We start from the raw sequence: 19320 nt of genomic DNA on the forward strand, positions 1-19320 counted from the left end.
ACAGGCCAGACTAGTTTGGATCGTCTGTCATGCTTCCTGGTTAACAGGGACGTTTGAAGTATTATGCTGCATTAAGAGTTATTTTATACTGCTTTTGTAAATGCAGACTTATTTCATGATAAAGTGCTGCAATTTTCACTAACTGTTTGCAGCATCGGAGAAGTGTCTTTGTATTCTGTAGAGAAAAGCAGAACAGGAGACGAGTGCTTAATAGTTGAGGAATGCAGATTTATTTTAAGGCAAATATAGACAATGAATTCACCTCTTGGTGTTAACCACAAACTATATGGATAACTGGTCATTATCTGGCATTTCTACATTTCTTGCACACTTTTTTAGGTTTGGCATAGTATCTGATATGAAGTACTGAATAGTCTTGTACATCAAACAATGCCATGTCAAAAACTGCACCACAGAGAAAGGCATTTAACTGCAGTCGGGTAATGTACAGACGACTTTTTAAAAAGACATTTCCACCTCAGGAACAGTAGCCAAACAGAAGCAGACACATCTTTTAATACTTAAGTGACTGGTCCTGCCATAAACCTAACTTCCATAACCAGACTAAGTGGCCATAGCCCTGGAAGAAGTATCAGCTGAGTCATGCACACACTTCAAACAAAGAGTTGTGACATGTACAACAGCCACAGAATATGTGACTAACCCCTTGGTCCATAATGACTTTAGGCAATACACCAGTGAGATCCAGAGTAAAAGATGAGTAGCCTGAGGAAAAGGCTGTGGCCACAGCAGTCATCTACCTGCTGCTAAGGCTATTCGCTTAATGTTTTTTGTGACTGGAAGAAGGACTGATCATAGTGGCTGGTACTTTGTTCCATGGTCAGACTGAAAATGGTACCTCTTTCCCAGGGAAAACAAGCACCAAAAGTTTTTAAAAGTCACTTTTTCAAAGAAAAATGCAGTAGAAAGTGCTGTAAAACACTTTGCCAGCCCCCAAAAGTAAAATAAATATAATTTCTCCATAGAAAAAAAACGTTTTTCAATTATTTCAAACGACCTTTAATCTGACAGGAAAAAGTACTCTCGCATTAAAAGTACAGTTGTGTCTCCTGCCAGTCCATTAAAATACAAGGTCCTAGCTTAAACTAGCTTTCCAAAACAGGAAACTACAACAAAAGGACATTTTTTTAATATGGAATGTTTTTCCACAGAAGGAACTTGTCTGACCAGCAAAGGAACAGCACAAGCTGACCGTCAATCCTTGAAAGCCCACAGAGGATCTTTCTGTCTCTTTCAATGGTAGAAAAACTCTGAAGGACTTGGAAAGCAAACCTGTCTTTTTAGTCAGACCACCTTGAGCTGACTGACATTTTGGGCACAGGGAAGGTGTCATGAAGCTTTGGAAGCTGGTCGGCTGTTATATCCTTGGCAGGATATAAACCATATAGCTAAGGCTACTGCAACACTGATCAATATGAAGGATATCTTCCAGAAGCAGATGTATAGGTGCATTCTTTAAGGAAGAATAACTGTTTTTAGGGTAGCCTCTAAACAGGTGCACTTAAATGTCTGTAAGACAGCCACATTGAAAACTTCTGCACTTTGTGAAGTGTTACTATTCCAGCATCCATAAATGGCAGGAGTGGCACAACATTCCTTTGACATTGCTTATGTATGTACACTTTAATTTACCACCCACGTCTGTAAAATTATACTGCTGTTGGAGCAGACATTGCGAGAAACTCCCATATTTGCACACACATGTCTGGTGCCATCCTTCAACACAGTTGTCTTTTACTGGTGTGGAACAAGTGAATGTGCTTGGACACTAGGAAGTGATAAAATAAACACACACTGCAATGGTCACAGTTATAGTTGTTAGTAACTTACCTATTACATGTTTATACCTTTTATGCACTTAAAGGTAGGATACTTGTGAGTTGAGAAGCAATGTTACTCTACTCAAATATGAATTTAGACACTACAGCTTACATTGTATATACACCTGGTTATGTCCATATGTGGGAGTTGTTTAAGCCTTAAAATGAAATATTATTCATTCTTTTCAATATTTTATATGTACAACACATTTTCAAACACCTTCCCCACACAATAATGAGTGGCCTTAATATCTTACTGTCTTTCCTGGGGTATTGCAGTCATCTTAGGATGTTATAAAAATTGCAAAAAGAAAAATCCGTGATATCCCTTGAAGCCTCAGAAAACCCAGTATGCAATCTATTCTGGGTGTTATAAAAATTTCTACTACATACAGGTACACAGAAGTCATACAAAGTGAGGTTGGGAACCTGGCAGTTGTGGCTTGAAAGTGAATTACTTGTCTAGAATTCCGAAATGAAACTACTGATTTGAGCACCTTAGAAATACCCCCCTCAGGTTGGCCACAGGTTCACTATTTTGGTTTGTTTCCAGTGGAACCATCCATACAAATGTTATACTGCTAAAAAAAGCTACAGACCACAAAAGGACACAATGCAGAGAACTTATTTCACTAAGCTGTACTGTGTAATCAATAAAAACACTCAACTGAGCTATTTCTTATATAAACAGGAATACCAGATTTTGCTTGAAAACATACACAAAGTTTCTGCAGTAAGACATAAAGGGCTAAATTTATTATTGAAACTTGTTTGTAAAAATCATAGGTTCATAGGTTGGTACTAGGCTATCGGCCCTAGGGTCTATACAAGCTTAGCCATAACAATTCCCTGGCTATTTCTTTTCACAATATTTACTTCCCTGGACCCCTGTCTAGCAGGGTGACTGACATGATTCCCAGGGTGAATTTCCTATCTCCCATCCAATCATCAAGGTTCCTTTTGAAGAGGGCCAAAGAGGCGCTCTGCTTGACATGTATGGGCAGTCTGTTCCAGAGTCGGGGAGTCTCTGGGTCAGGAACATATCCCTCCAGCATGTTTTGTTCATTGTGATGACAAAGTTTAGATCCCTGGACCATGCGTCTCTGAGGGATTGGGATTTCCTTAAGTGTAGCATGTCCAACAGCTCTGGGTTTGACATGGCCTTGTATGTTAAGCAGAGATTGCCTCTGAGTAGACGATATGCGAAAGAGTATAGGTGGAGTTTTTTTAGACGGTCAGCATATAGGGCATCTGCTTTATGCCTGTGATTCTTTTAGTGAGGTATTTCTGCAGCCTTTCCAGTTGTTGCAGATGTCTTGAGAGGTACATACCAAACAGGGCGTTGTATTCTGTAATGGGTCTAACGAGGGATGAGTACAGTGGGACAATGACCTCCTTTTTTCTGGATGAAAAGCCCTTAGTGATGAGGTGTGCCACATAGAAGGATTTCCTGACTGTTGTGACGATGTGGTTATCGAAGGTGAGACCACTGTCCACCTGTGTCCCTAAGTCTCTTATCACACTTTCAGTGTTTAGTGTACTGCCACCTATGTGGTAATTCACGGGTACATGTTTTTTCCCAAAGGGGATAACTATACATTTCTTGGCATTGAGCTTGAGCCCATGGCTCTGGCACCAAGCATCTGTTTCTGTAAGGCCCTTTTGTAGAGTATCCACATCATTTGGGGATTCAACAATGGCTCCCAGTTTGCAGTCATGTGCGAACTTTGTTAGACAGAGTCCCTTAGTGTTGGCCTGTACTTCAGAGAAGTAGATGCCAAACAAGAGCTGTCCCAGGACTGAACCCTGAGGTACTCCGCTTGTTACTTGTCTGGATATGGATTTGAAGTCGGCTACTTTTACAGTGTGGGTTCTGTTAGTAAGTAATTCTACTTCTGTCTACTTTGCTACCATGTGTTTAACAGCTTGTCTTTTTTTTTGTTGTGCTATTGACTATTACAGTGCACTGTTTCAAATTCAGACATTTATATTTTGATTTACGCATGAAAGATGGTCTAAAGTTTTTCGTACTTTCCCATTACAGAGCAGACTGGCCCAAGGATCAGTTCATTCCACCCTACATTCCTCGGTTTCGAAATGGCTGGGAACCTCCTTTATTAAACTTCATGGGAACATCGCGGGAACATGAACTGAATCACTTAGCAGAGTCTGTCGCACATGCAGAGCATCAGCGCCAGCAAGAACTGCAGCGACTGTCATTTGAGGTAGGATCATGGCTCTCAACCTTTCCTCTCCAACATTCATAATGTGGAACATATGGGTACAATGTGGAACACTTATCAACAGCTTTTTAACATTTTCAACTAGAAAGCTCACAGGATGGTTAACTGTTTATACTTATAAAACCTTCGTTTAATGAATTAGCATGATTCATGATTCAGTATCCCATTGATCTTAATTAAAAAAAAATCTTAACTATGAGTCTGTGATAGACCCTTTCAAAGTGGAACTGGATGGAACATGGACTTAAGATCCAGAATGAGGACCATTCCTCTTCGTGAGGCACATTTGATTAGTATCGGTAGGACTGAATGATTGAGATATGCAGAAATTGCCAGTCTAGCTTCTCTACTGTTCTGTGATTCTTTTCCTTTTAATATTGGGATTGGGTCTGTTAAATGAAAGCTTAACTTGTAGTAGTTTTCTGTGTGTGTGAATACTGCAAATTCTCATAATTTTAGTTACTGCCTGAATTTTTGCAGCTTTTTTTGTTATGATGGGAGTTTTTGTTTTCTTAAAACCTTCTTGAGTAGTTTTGTGTATACCTGCTGGATATTATCTGAAGCATTTAATGTTTACATATGGGGAATTATAGTACATAGTCTTGTGTTTCTTAACTGGAGTTAGCAAGCTATACCTTAGCTAGTAATTAGTATGTGAATAGATATAATTAATACTAAAACTATACAGTTTACACTTTTACAAAATTCAGAGCAATTCAGTTTTTAAGGTAGTTGGACTTATGGCTCACTGGTTAAGCCGTAAGAATTCAGCTTTTGTTCACTCAGTGATCAAAACTCATCCTGGTTCCTTCTGCACACAGTTAGTTCAGCAGATGTGGGATTCAACCCTCTGTAATGTTACTATTGATATATTTCTATCTATCTATATACATGACATCTTTTCTGTGACAGTATCACAGGCATTGCTGTGTCCATCCATCCACAACCTCTTTTTCCCATTTTTGGTGAGGGTGTCACTTCAACAGTAACAGTCATCTAAAGCAAAGGTTTACACCGCCAGGTGACAAGCCCTTCCCCGGTAATTCTTCTATACCACACACTCACACGCACACTCACACCTATGGCCAATTTAGTGTGTCAAGTTCACCTACTGCATGTCTTTGGAATGTGGGAGGAAACTGGAACACATGGAGGGAACCCATTTGAACACAGGGAGGAAATGCTGACTCCTTACAGAAGGCACCCCAGAAGAGGATCGAACCAGGGAACCTCTTGCTGTGAGGTGACAGCAGTATCCGTTGCACTGGTGTGCTGCCCACAGGCATTGCTGTCTACAAGTGGCAAAATCTATTTATGTGCTGCAGCTGTTTTATAATTCCAGCAGTAGAGGAAAGTGCTGACCTTATGCTTTCTTTCTGTGGAGCTTTTTCTCTATTTTTTGGTTAACAGTCACATGCCACTTTTGCTGCTTCTACATTTAGTCGCCTATGTATAGTCCAGAAGGCTACCAACAACAAATGCTTTTGCTTCATCCAAGGTAATTTTATCCATGGCATTCTGGTGTATCTTCTCTGTGTAACACTAACTGGTGAATCAGCAGTTTCTGAGCCTTATGCTGCACACTGCCTCTGAAAGCTCCTGTTTCCAAAGTATGGTGCATTAATTTCACAAGGTATGCACTTCAGGGGTTTCAAGGAAAGCATAACATAAACCCTTTGCCTCCTAAAGTAAAATGTGAGACAAGCTGTGGACAGTAGAGTTCATGCAGCCAAGAAGCACTTACTGCAAAACATTCTACTGTACGTTTCTGAAAACCTCAGAGTTAGTTTCTTAATCTCCATCTTGGAATAAAGTTTGAAACGGCTCCTTAGTATGTTTATATGTACAAAAGAATTAATAGCTACAGTTCAGTAATCAGTACACATCTTATGAAAATGTATGCTTAGGAATTAATCTGGACAAGAAGGACAGATCCAGAGCATATCTATGTAGATACCCTATTTTGCTGTCCCCATTTTTCTTTTTTTACAAAATCCTTCAAAAGGGATGCCACCATGCTTTTGACAGCATGTTTCTATATGATACTCTCTGGGTAATACAGAGTCAGTCTGTATTTTTGTTCTTTTGTTCCCCTTAAAGCTGTCACTCACATTTTTTTTCCTTTTTCCCCCTTGTTATGGCTGTGATTCCTTCTTCCATCATGGTGGTCTGAATGTTAATATCATGTTGGTCTTATTTGTTTTGTGCTACAGATTTAGGATGTACACCATTTCCAGTTTCCTCTGTAGTTTGTCCCTTACAAGCTTTCCTTCTGTCTTCATTGCTTTCCCTTGTAGATCTTTCACAAAACAAAATCTAAACATTTGGGCCCCTTCTTTGTGGGCTGCTGACTGGGTTTATCTTCCTTCTGTTAAAATCACACACCTTTTAGGTTCCACACTCAAGTGCATGAGCACCATACATTAGCGCACTACACAATTTTGTGCACCCCAGTAGGAAGACAGATAGGTAGCCGTAAGTTTGCCTTTTATTTGTTTGATTTTTTGCTTCTCACAGAGGCCTAAAATAACCATGTGGACCAGCACAGTCAGCGTAGGGCAGAAATCTCCAAAACTAAAAGGTAATCGGTACACTTAGGATTGTAATGTATTAATTTCTTCCTCATACATCATTATGTTGATCTGAGGATTGTTTGAGGTCTGAAGAGCATGAATGTCAGATCCTTACTGTAGATGTTTAACTATTGAAGATTAGAGTTGCCATGTTTAGTGCATCAAAGCAAAGTTTGTGTGTTTTTTGTGACCTATATTCAGTGCGTTAAAGAAAATCTAAGTGTTTGCATGACCACCGGGTAATTTGCCAGATACCCTCCCAGTATTGTCCATACTGTCTGAGAGATGCATGGGATGAAGCATGGCTAAAAATACAAGAAGTATACCCTAGTCCCACAGTTCTCAAACTCCTGGCCTGCCTCTCTGTCAGGAGGATAGTGGTGTTTGAAGGTTCTATGTGTGGGGATATACAAGATGATCTCTCAGTCAGTTCCAGGTCACAGTTAAAGCACTAACGGAATCCAGGTAAATGGATTGTAGACCTCGGCCAAAGTTCACACAGTCAGACCCAGATTTTAGCCAAAGCACTAAAAGGGAGGCCAGACGAATAAGATGGTAGACATCAGTCGAGCTCTTTTAGATTTAGCCCCAAGTGGCCCTCTAGTCCTTGACTTTATTGGCTTGTTCTTAGATAGCATGTATTACAGATTGCATCAGACTTATGTTTTAGTGGATAACAAGGGGCTCAGAGGGTGTTCTCCCCCTCACCTTTTACCTTTGGGAATGCATTCTGCCTTATAGGCTAAACTCAATATGCAGTTGATTGAGGGTAATATGCTGGTACCCAAACTGATTGTGTAGAATGTTGTCTTATATTATCTGTCTGTTAGTTCATAATATTTGAAGATTAGGTCTCTCCTCCCCAGTTCTTTCCCCTTGGTCTGTCTGGCTTCTCTGATGACAGACTTTACTAGGTCTTTCCGCAGTAGGACTTTTGTAGTTCAGGGCCTGGTTCTGACAGATGTTTGAAGTCTGGTGGGAAATATCCACTGCAGTGTGCCAAGTGTACACTTAAATAAAAATAAAAAAAAACTGATTGCAGCACTGGTTCTTGGATTTTGTCAATGCAAATGCTGTGGAACAGCTGGTTAGTACTCACATGAGGGAGGGGTCAAATATCCTTGATATAGTATTCACTAACATGGAAGAGCACTGCACCCCCCTTGTGATGCCCTCCTTGGGAAGATCGACCATAAATCAGTCTGTTTTGAAGTAATTACAAGGCTAGATACCCCATCAAGTTCAAAAATGCTTAATAATTTTTCCAAGACAATTTACCTCCTACTTAGTGATGGTATAAGAAATTTCAAAGCCCCTCTGAACTCAGAAAACATGGACTCCTATGCAGAGGTGTACACCAATGCCCTTTATAACCATTTAAGCAGTTGTATAGATTTAGCTTTACCTGATCAGATTAAAACCAGATGTTGCCGGAAAAAAAGCCACACTGGTGGATCCCTAGTATAAACAAGTCTGTACAACAAAAGAAAGAAACTAATATCCAAAAACAAGAGGGAGCAGGCTCAGCAGTGGAAGAAATCCCATGTTGTCAAGCCCTCCAAAGCCAATTATGAAGCAAAAATAGCCTCTGTATTTAATGAAAATCACAAGGAATTTTTTAACTACATCCAAAATGTTATGAGGAATACCCAGCTATGCACAGAGCTGGTTGTGGATGGCAGCACCCGTACTGAACTGGAGGAAATAGCCAACCTGCTAGCTGATACCTTTGGATCAAACTTCACCCCTTCCCCTTCACTCATCCCCCAATGTATACCTGATGAGGCCTATTGTCTCAAGAGAACATGTCATTTCTGCACTCTCTAAGGCAAAAACATGGTATCATTGGGACCAGACAACATCCCAGGTTGCCTTTTAAACAACTAAAAACATGACCTAGCAGATCCGTTAGGATTTGTATTTAAATCTGTATTCTATCAATATATTTTGGGGGGTTTTTTGGATGATATTTTTATCCTATGGGAAGGAACTAATGAACTGATACTAGATTTCATGAATTATTTAAACCATACTACAATTTTTTTTACAATTCACACATGAAGTTGGGGTAGATGAAACACACTATTTGGATGTGAAGTTACAGAAAAGACTATACAGATAAGGTTTATAGATCTAGTATATATAGGAAGGAATGCTATTCTAACTTATATCTACATTATGAGAGTGACAACCCATGTAATCTTAAAAAGAATATTATTAAGGGACAGATGGTTAGAATAGCAAGAATGACAGATAAAATGGACTTCATAAAATAAATAGATATTATACATAAAATGTTTGGTGAGAGGGGGTACTCTGATGAATTGATTAATTCTATTGAGGGAAGTGTGGTGGAAGGATGGGGTACAACCTATTTACCTTTATTGACCAGAGGTGAGATTATTTGAAGTAAGAAGATTATGGGTAACAATGAACAAATTACAAAACAACTCCCCTGTTTGACATTGACATACTATACGGAAATAGGTTGGATTAAGAAATGTATAAATTATGTCTGGGGTATGTTTAGTAGGATGCCTACTACAGTGGAAGTGTTCTAAAAACTATTGAGGTATAGTTTTAAAAGGAATTTGAATTTAAAAAAACATATTAGAGAAGAAACAGGACGAGTGTAGAGGTGGGACATGTCCAAAACCTGGCACTTTTAAAAGTGGGAGGTGTTCTCAATGCCCGTTTATAGCCAGAACAAAAGATTTAGACATACCCAGTATCAGTTTTAAAATCAAGGGTAAAACATATTCTAGTTGCTATTCAAAAGGAGTAGTATATGTGGTGTACTGTTGGGCATATTACATTGGAAAAACAGAATGTAATTTTAGATTACGTATATATGAACATATACAGGATATTAATAAAAAGAACAAAAATAATGCCCTGTACAGGCACTTGTTGACATGTAAGGATGCAGATTACAAATTTTGGGTGCTGGAGGAAGTTGGACATAATGAGAGAGGGGGTGATTGGGAGACTCGATTAGAATTTTGAGAAATGATTTGACAACTAAGGCTGGATGCATGTAACAGTCCTGGCCTGAATGACCATGTCTCCATCACCCCTGCTTTGAAATAACTCTCAGCTAACCCAAAAAGTTGTGATATGTAAATCAGTACACCAGTATAAGACACCCATGATATATGGTACCTAGGGTAGTTTATGTATATATAATTCATTCTGTTATCCAGGGGACCACCATGCAATCACCATAGCATCATAATTATTAATTAGTGTTATTTCAACATTGAATATTTTGCACTCAATAGTTCATCAACTTTTTTTATTATAATAGTTACATTCTATCTTATTTATTGACATTCTGTTTTAGAGTATATATATATATATATATATATATATATCTTTATTTCTATTTGTGCATTTTATATAAATATTTTATAGTTTTGGATAGCATGATAACATTGCATTAATTTTTAACAAGTGGAGCAATCGTTTCTTTCCCTCAGGGAACTAGTTGATTCCTCAGTCTGTTTTTTTAAGTCTTTTTCCCAATAACTAAGAGAAATTATATTATATATTATATATTATATCACATTGGTAGGTTTTACACTGTTATGTTAATGGTTTTGGTCTGCATTTATGAAAGAATGAATTTTTGGTCTGTATATATGAACATTTGTATTTAATTGCGATAGACAAGGTATAACATATCCAGACAACAAATATTATACATATATTTTTACATTTCTAAAGTATTTATAGGACATTTTATAATAGATCAATTTTATAGTAGTTTATATGATTATATTAACACACTGACCTTGAAGGGTTGATGTATGGATTTTTTTTAACTAATTGGTTGATCAATGGAGTTGAACTTGCTATTATAATAAGTGTTTAGGTACTGTGGCAGATGATTCTGATGAAGTCTCCTGAATGGAGATGAAAGTGTTAAATCTGCCTTGGTTTTAATTATTTTTTTTGGTACATTTACTTATTTATTTATTTATTTATTTATTTATTTTATTATTTTACATTTGTTAACCGGGGGAGGGTGTCTGACTGAGCCGAAAAGGCCCTTTTTCAGCAGAGGCCTGAGGAGAAAAGCTCCACATAGAAAAATTACAGATACATTTAGTTATTTAGACATGATCAGTATACACACAAATGACAAAAGGCATGTTTTTACAGTGGTATGCAGTACATCAACAGTTGCAGTGGAGAGAACGAACAAAAAAAAATAATTTAAAAATAAAGATAATTAATAGATTTGTGGTGTACAGCTGAAATATGGAACATAGGTAGAATACATACATAGTACACAGGTATAGTACATACATTGTAGAATAGCCAGTGTTTCTGAGTAAGATTAAAAACTATTATCAAGTACTCTAGGTTTAGTATGTGTACCTTATCCGCTTTCAGTAGCCTTGGGAGCAATCATGGCACTGCCAACTTTGCTTGAGATGTTGCCTGATGAGGTCTTTAAAAGGAGGCTTTGGATGATGTGTTTTGAATGCTAGTGGGGACAGAGTTCCATTTTTTAGCCACTTAACTACTATATAGTGCATCTCCAAAGCTATTGTAGCTGTTGATGACTTCTAGTAGTAGTTTGCTTGATAATCTAAGAGGCCTTTTGGCTGAGTGATGATGTACTAGGTTTTTGAGGGCAGGACACTTATTGTGGGGGAGGTAATAGATCGAATGACAGAGGCAGAGCTGATTGTAGGTTAGGAGGCTGGGCAGTTCAAGCCAGTGGAGCTGTCTCAAAGCAGTACAGTGATGAGTTCTATATGAGCAATTTGCAGCAAAGCGGGCAATTCTGTTATAGTAGGCTTCCATTTTGCTTAGTTCAGTTTTGTTGAAATTAGTCAGAATGGGAGATGCATAGAGTAGGGTGTATAGAAGCTGGGAGTGAGCAATGGCTGATCTTGTGGTGTTGGTAAGAAATGGTTTGATATGGTAGTGTGATCCCAGTTTGGCATGTACTTTTTTTAATAGTTAAGTTGAGATGACTATCAAATTTTAGGTGGGAGTCTGTGGTTATTCCCAATAGCTTAGCCTGTGCCACTGGAGCGATTGAAGTAGCATTTGTGGAGTAGATGGTGAACTGACTATCAGTGTTTTTGTTAGAACTGGTTATAATCATAAGCTGAGTTTTCTTTGGATTGAGGATAAGTTGGGCTTTGGTTAGATAGTTTTCAATGTCAGAGAATGCTAGTTGAGTTGTTTGCAGGAGGGTGGGAATGTTTTGCGCAGCACAGATTAAGGTAGTGTCATCTGCATACTGAATGATAGATTCATGCTGTGTGGAGCTATGGAGGCCATTTGTGAAGATTGTGATTAGTAGTGATCCTAAATGGGCAACTGAGGAGAGAGAGAATTTTCCCATTTCACAGCTTGGTACCTGTCAGTTAAGTAGCTTTGTAACCAGGTAAGAGTGGAATTTGATTGGTGATATTGGTTTAGTTTGTTTAGCAGGATTTGGTGCGAGACTGTGTCAAATGCTTTGGACATATCCAAAAAAAAAGAGTTGACACCTGCGGGCCTTCATTTTTAAGATGGTTTACTCTGTCTGTGAAGCAGAGGAGGGCTGTAGTGGTACTATGGGCAGGTCTGAAATCATGCTGAGTAGGTGACAGGATGTTGCTGTCTAGGAGATGTTTAGCATCTGGGTATGGATGCATTTTTCTAGGATTTTGGCCAGGGGGGAGAGTAAAGCAATGGGTCTGTAGTTATTAAGTTCAGTGGAGTTCCCGCCTTTATGTGTGGGTGTAATATAGGATATTTTCCAGAGTTTGGGCACATAGGTTTCAACAATTTATCTGTTTATGAGAGTGGATATTGGGATAGCAATAGCATCTGCTGTGAGTTTAAAGAAATAGCTGGGGAGTAGGTCAGCTGCTGTTGATGAGGTTTTTAGTTTGGAGAGCATGCTTTTGAAACTGTTTTGAGGGTAAAGCTTGTATTAGTGTTTGTGTTGGGGGGGGGGGGGGATAGTGAGGAAGAAACTGTCCTGTGATACTAAGGATAGACTTGAGTTCACAAAGTGGGAGTTGAATTGTGTTTCGATGAGAACTTTAGTGTCAGGGGTGGTTTCTTTGGGGGTAGCCTTTTGGGTGGGTTTTAGTATTTGGTTTACATTTTTCCAAAATGTTTGGGGGTTGTGTTGGTATTTAGCTTGTAATGACTTGAGGATTTGTTTGGTTTCTTTACTGAGCCAGGGGTTTGTAGAGGTTCTAACCTTAATTTTGTGTAATGGAGTGACAGTGTCTAGGTAATGTAGAAATGTTTTGTTGAAATATGCTACAACCTGGTCAAGTGGGAGGGTTTTTAGGGGGGTCCAGTCACAGTTACAGAGTGAAGTATTGAGGACCTCAGGAGAGAATTTTTGTGTTTCTAGCAGATATGTAGTTTTGGTGGTGGTTTTGCATATGCTTGTTCTACTACGCATAAAGTATATTATGTTGTGGTCACTTAAGGTGTCTGGGAGACTGCCTGCGTGGGGGTACAATGTGGGGTTGTTAGTTAGGACCCAGTCAAGGATGGATTCCCTATTAGATTTTTTATCACATCTAGTTGGAATTTGGACTAGCTGCTGGTAGGCATGGAGATTTATTAGATTACTTGGTCGTTCTGTTATGCAGGTGAACCAATCTAGGTTGAAATCCCCCAGAATAAGGGTTTCTTGTGAGTATGTGGAAGAACACCAGGATAAGAAGTCTTCAAGGCTAGCAGGTGTATTAGCAGGTGGAATATAGATCACAATTGTGGTGATGACCTTTTTAGGGTGAAGTTGAAGTTGTGAGATAAGTATGTCCCAATTATTGGGGGAGGGGTAGGAGTTTGGTAATTGACGTACAATTAAGTTGGACTTGTACAGTAAGGCAGTTACACCCCCTTTACGAAGTGGTCTGTCTTGTCTAATGATATTGTAGCCGGTAGGGAGAACTTCTGAGTTAGCTATGTTTTTCTTTAGCCAGGTTTCTGTTAAAGCAACTATGTCTGGGGAGTAGTGTGCTGTTGTGACCTGGAGTTCAGGTGTTTTATTTTTGATACTTCTAATATTAATATTTAGCATTAAAAGATGGTTGGTTTTGCTGCTGTTGTTGATTTGCCCAGGGATGAAGATAAGTGGGAGTGTTGTGTTCTGACATTTGTGTTGGACAGGATGGATGTGGACCTGGGTTGGGGTGGATATCCCCACTTATGGTGAGCCTGGTGTTAAAATGGTGATACAGATGTTGGAGTTTGGTGAGGAGTGTGAGAAAGTGCTGTGTTTTTTTTGGAGTAGGAATGAGAGCGTAAGTGTTTAGTTTTGAATTGGTCCGTTATGTAGTTCTTGAGCAATTGCAGGCAGATATTATTATAATGTGCATTGTCTGTATATGAGAGTACATAATGTAGTGTTTAATTACTAAGTTTAGGGATATTGCTAGAGTGATAACTTGTGGTGTTATAAAGAATTATGAGAAGACAGACTAGACTTAGTTGTGTGATAGTCATGGTTATGAAGTTTAAGTTGGTTCTAGGTGGGGGTCTGAATAGGAATTACAGGGTTTCACTACATGTGGATGGGTAAGTAGTGTGGGTGGTATAAAAATGCCTAGTTGGAATGAGAGTGATGTGGAGTAATTTGTGTGGAGCAAGTTGGTGTGGTATAATGTGATCTGACTTGAGGAGCTGTGATTGGTGGAGGTGATGTGAGAGTGAGCTGTGGGTGTGGCTGTGATTACTATGAATGTAGAGGTAGTGGGGGGTGGAAGGGAATAGGGGGCAGGGCAGGGGAGCAGAGAGAGCCAGAGCATTAGCGAGGGTGAACGGAGCGGGGCAGAGCCCACCAAGACCAGAGTAAAAAGTAAATATTACTTTACAAATCTGAACACTTTAAACAAATTCCTGAGGTCTAATGGCTTACCAGCAAGCAGAATGCAATTGCTGAAGAGCACTTTTGTCCTGGTGGGAGACTAGAAATTTAAAGATGGCTCCGTGCTCAGCAGAATTCTAATATAGACTTAGTATTGGGGGAGGGCAATAACACAAAGGGTGTAAACCAGGTGGAATGCAAAGAAACCAGAGAGGCAATCTGGAAATCTATCAGTGAAGCCCTCAGAGAGGGTAAGTAATAATTCAAACTACCTGTAAAGTGAAGGAGGGAAGAGACAGCAAAGTTTATTAAGGTTGGGAGTGTGTCTTCCCATTGATTTGCTGATTAGTAACTAGTTTTTGCACAGATTAGAGTAGAGAGAAACATTAGCAATGAAGGGGAATGTATAGAGATGCAAATAAACAGGTGGGCCTCCAAGTGATACAAACTAAGGCAGAAAGCACTGAGAGGACTGCTTGAAGGTTAACTTAGTCACAGGGATCTGAATTAAATGTACACTGTCTATTGGACAGTTAGGATTACTGCACTAGCTGTGGGGGGGGGGGCACACAAGGCTACAACAGTCAGTTTTATTAGCACGCTGAGAACTACTAAGAAATACTGCTAATGTAATAGCTTTACTCCCATAAAACATACAAGTAGAATGCCTGGGTGGACTGTCACTGCTCTTGAGGCTCAAAATGTATATCCTTGTTTAGTTTTGCAGTACTGATTCCTTCTTATACTGTATGGGTGGAGTGGTAGCTGCAGACTGCAGATTTGCTTGGGTGTGCTCCTGCTCTTGAGGCTCAAAATGTACTTGGTCTTATAAGGTAATTAGAAGATCACCAGAAGGTCACCAAGGCAATGGATGAGGAAAAGACTGTGCATAACGCATATCTTGACCTAGCCAAGGCATTTGACATAATTCCCCACTCGTGTATTATAGAGAAACTTTCCCAATTGTGAATTAACTCCTGCATCACCAGGTGGGTAGCCAACTGGCTCACCGATAAGACACATGATGTCAAAGTGGGTGAATTCACCTTTAACAAAAGGACAGTCACTAGTGGTGTTCCACAGGGTTCTGCACTGTTCCCTTACTGTTCATAATTTATTTCTCATAAGCCCAAGCAAAGGTGGATGACCTGTGGCTGACCAAGTTCGCTGATGACTTCAAATTACAAGGAAATATTGTGTCTCCAATGATACCAATATATTGCAGAAAGGATTAATGCAGACAAATAATTAGTGCCAAAGCCATGGATTGAAGCTAATTACAAAAAAAATGTTTAATTATACCTTTTGTGAAAGCTCACACCCCTGCTAATTACAATACAGACAGCACCCTCCTCCCAGAGTAGACCCGGTGGTACATGGTCTGGGTACTCAGGTTCTTTGCAATCTGAACTTTGTCCACAGTGATGAGGATGTCCTTTTATGTGGCACATCTCATATGTAAAGACATGGCATCTAGATCTTAGGATGTTATAATTCCATTGTACGCAGCCCTCATCAGGCCAGTAATTGAGTACAATTCACCCTTTTGCATGTACCTCCCCAAACACCTGCAACAGCTGGATTGACCACAGAGGTTTCTCACCAAGAGAATACAGGGTACACAAAACAAGCCCTGTGTGGAAAGATTGAAAACCCTGACACTGTATTCTGTCTCCTACATGGTGCTGTGGGGTGACCTGTGTCTGGTGTATAGGGCAGTCTTAGACCCAGTCTTGATGGAAATGCTGCACATTCATAAATCAAATGACACCAGGGTCACTTGCTGTGGTGGTGGTGATCTAGCCTCTGTCATAAACAGATCATACTGAAGAGAGAGAGAGATGTTTCTCAGAGATGGCCCCTTCTCTGGAACAGGCTTCCCATTTACTTGAAGCAGAGCCTCTCCCTGGCCCTCCTGAAATGCAACCTAGATCATTGGATGGGTAATCATAAATTTACTCCTGAGGTGACGCCTGTGTCCCTCATTGACAGAGGCAGTCAGTATTAATTACTGTACCATAAGCCCATATGTCTGTAAACTTCACTCACCTAACTACTGATAACTGGGGTATATCGAGATAATTATGGCTAAGCTTCTAAGGGCTCTTGGACCATTAGCCTAATAACCTCTCATGAATCTGTAAACTCAGAACAGTTTTTGGCACATGTGATCCAAAGCATCAGGTCCATGCCTACGGTGCATGATCTTATCCCCTTCGCATTCAGTATCTTAAAAGGAGTATGAGGAACTGGAGCACATTATCTTGGAGTCAGAGGGTAACACTGACTCCTTCCCACACTTCAGTCACTTGCCTGTGATGATCACTATGTCAGAAGAACTGAAAGCTTATGAATTCCTGTATGTAGTGCTTTCTTGTCTTGATTCATTCTCTCTGGAAGTATTATGAGTGGCATGGAAAGTGCGAGAAAGAAGTCTGTGTCATTTTCCCTGAGCAGCCATGAATCAAGCATGCCATAAATGCAACCTGGAAGCACCTAGGCCTCTGCAGCTGTAGCTGCCAAGAAAGTAGATGCCCTGCATAAGCCCCCTGCTGAGTGGAGCTAGATCTTGACCAGGCAACCTTAGTTGGGGTTCATTGTGATCTGTATGGTCCAGAATTTGGCCCAGAGACTGCATCATTTTATGTCATAATCACTAACCCCACCAAAGAAAGAAGTCCCAAAACTCGAGACAGAGCTAGTAAGTGTGTTTACTAATTTGCCATGATTAAACTAAGATCTCTCATCTATTTATTTTACTTGTCCAGATTGTAGTCCTTAGTGGATTAGGCACCGAGAGGCTTTCTGCTTTTCCCAGAGTCTGCACACTTAAGAAGGACATGGCTATAACCCTGCCAGTGGGTTTTAGAATGGTCTTTCAGGTAGGGCACTGAAGTTTTAAGTGTGGTGAGGCTATGGCTTAGGGGCTTACATATACCCTTGAGCAGGATGGTTATACTGAAGTTATTTGAGAAGCTTAGAATTTCCACTTTGGATGCCTTTCCTGGGGACATTCTTCTCTGTCTGTCTTTTCAGGTCTTAGAGGATGTTCTCTTGAAGAGGAAGCAGACCTGCTCCACCTTGAAGCGCTCTTAGTAATCCCTCTTTGGAATGTTCTAGTATTACTACCAAGCCATGTTAACCCCAAAAGAAGAAAATTTCCCCACAGGCTGGCCTTGAAACATCACTTACTCTCTCTCTCTCCCCTGCCAGTAATGGATAAGTTCTATAGATGGAGGATGGCTTCCTAGTTTGCTCTGCCTGTAGTTAAGGAGCCTTGGCTTGGCGAGCTTTCTCAAAGAACCACTGGGTACAAAGCAAGGTCGTAATCATCCCTGTCTTAGAATGTAATGAAGCTAGATTGATGGTGTCACTGAAATCAGACAGGGGCTTTGGTTTGAATGCTGTGGTACCTTTAAGGTCACATATACGATCATGTGAGTATATTGAAACTTTGGGTGGCTACTTTGTATTATTTCAACTTGCTACGTTTTGTGTTTGTAATGATGTGATGAAGCTACCTTAGAGCAGTGACAGTGCTTATCTTGTTTTATTAAAGTTGTTTTTTAGCCATGAGGAGTGTTTGTGTGTTTTATTTGATTTTACTGCTGCTGAGGCTGAGACTCCATTCGTCTACAGTACTGGTGTTGCTTTTTAAGATTTTTGTTCTCAGGAAAGAGGGCAAATAGCTGAATAGCTTCAATATTGAGTTGGACTGTGATTCCTGAGTAAGAGATCATACAAGGAATGAGAGGCTGGAAAAGATTTTATACTTTGAAGGTAATCCTTTATTATCTGGTGGTATAGTTAGTACACCAAATAGTGGACAGAACAATGTAGAGGAGACCTATGATAAAGACGCTTTATGGATTACTGCATCTGCTTTTGAGAACTGTCTTAATAAACTGAAACATATGCAGTGGCAGAGGTTCCACATGGAGGCATGCATCCATCATAAAGTTATCCCCCATGGGCTTAGAATTGTTAAGATGCCCACGTATTAGGATTCTTATCTGGATTTGTTAGCACAGTGGCAAAGGTTGAATCTGGACATGAGTTTTCATTGTATTCAACTTTTAATTGACTTTTAAACCTTTTGAGGAGTTATTGATGAGTGATTGAAACTCACTGAAGTGTAAATTAACTGACACATTTCCCAGTGATGTGGTTGGTTTAATCTTTGAGGAAGTCTCTAGCAGCCTTTTAGTGTATGATAAATTATTTCTTCAAAAGAAGAAACTTTGTAGAGACATTGCTGATTTTCTGAAAGGCAGTGTCTTTTCTTGGCCAAGAACACACACCCATGAGAAAGTGAGTGTGACCAGTCATCATAGAATGAAAGGTACTGCAGTGGCAGGAGAAGCTAAAAGCTCTGAGACTGTTAATGTGACCTCTAATAATTTATCAGTTTTATTTATTTATTTATTTCAGTTTGGTTACCGGGGAAGTCCACTGGGCCAGAGGGTGTGCCCATTTTCAGTGGAGGCCTGGGGAGAAAAGCTCCAATAAGCAATATGGTTACAAGGTTACATAATGCAATGGTAAGTACATACATAAATGGATACAAAGGTTACATAATGCAGTGGAAAATACATATATGCAATCAGGTACAGGAGATAAACTGGCATTGAAGTACAATTTTGACATAGGTAGCACAGTTTGTAGGTATTTACATTCAGGACAGTAAGTTTAGATTGACTGGACAATAAGTATATATGACTTACTTAATATTTACAATGTATACAATACTTGGAGTCAAGAGAGAGAGGATGCTTAGTCTGAGTATGTTAGCTTGGGTTTAATCAGGATAATAGAAAAGAGGT

At 39.6% G+C, this 19320-nt stretch overlaps 1 protein-coding gene across 1 annotated transcript in view; it reads left to right on the top strand.

Moving 5' to 3' along the window:
• Positions 1-19320, top strand: part of EPS8 (epidermal growth factor receptor pathway substrate 8) — a 2217981-nt gene that overhangs the window by 1954309 nt on the left and 244352 nt on the right. The window contains exon 9 of the mRNA XM_044087279.1: positions 3886-4066. Coding sequence (XP_043943214.1) covers positions 3886-4066 — 181 coding nt within the window. The remainder of the gene's footprint in view (positions 1-3885; positions 4067-19320) is intronic.

Source organism: Protopterus annectens, chromosome 11.part0 (assembly GCF_019279795.1).
Source record: "Protopterus annectens isolate FY-2018-M chromosome 11.part0, PAN1.0, whole genome shotgun sequence".
Lineage (NCBI taxonomy): Eukaryota > Metazoa > Chordata > Ceratodontiformes > Protopteridae > Protopterus > Protopterus annectens.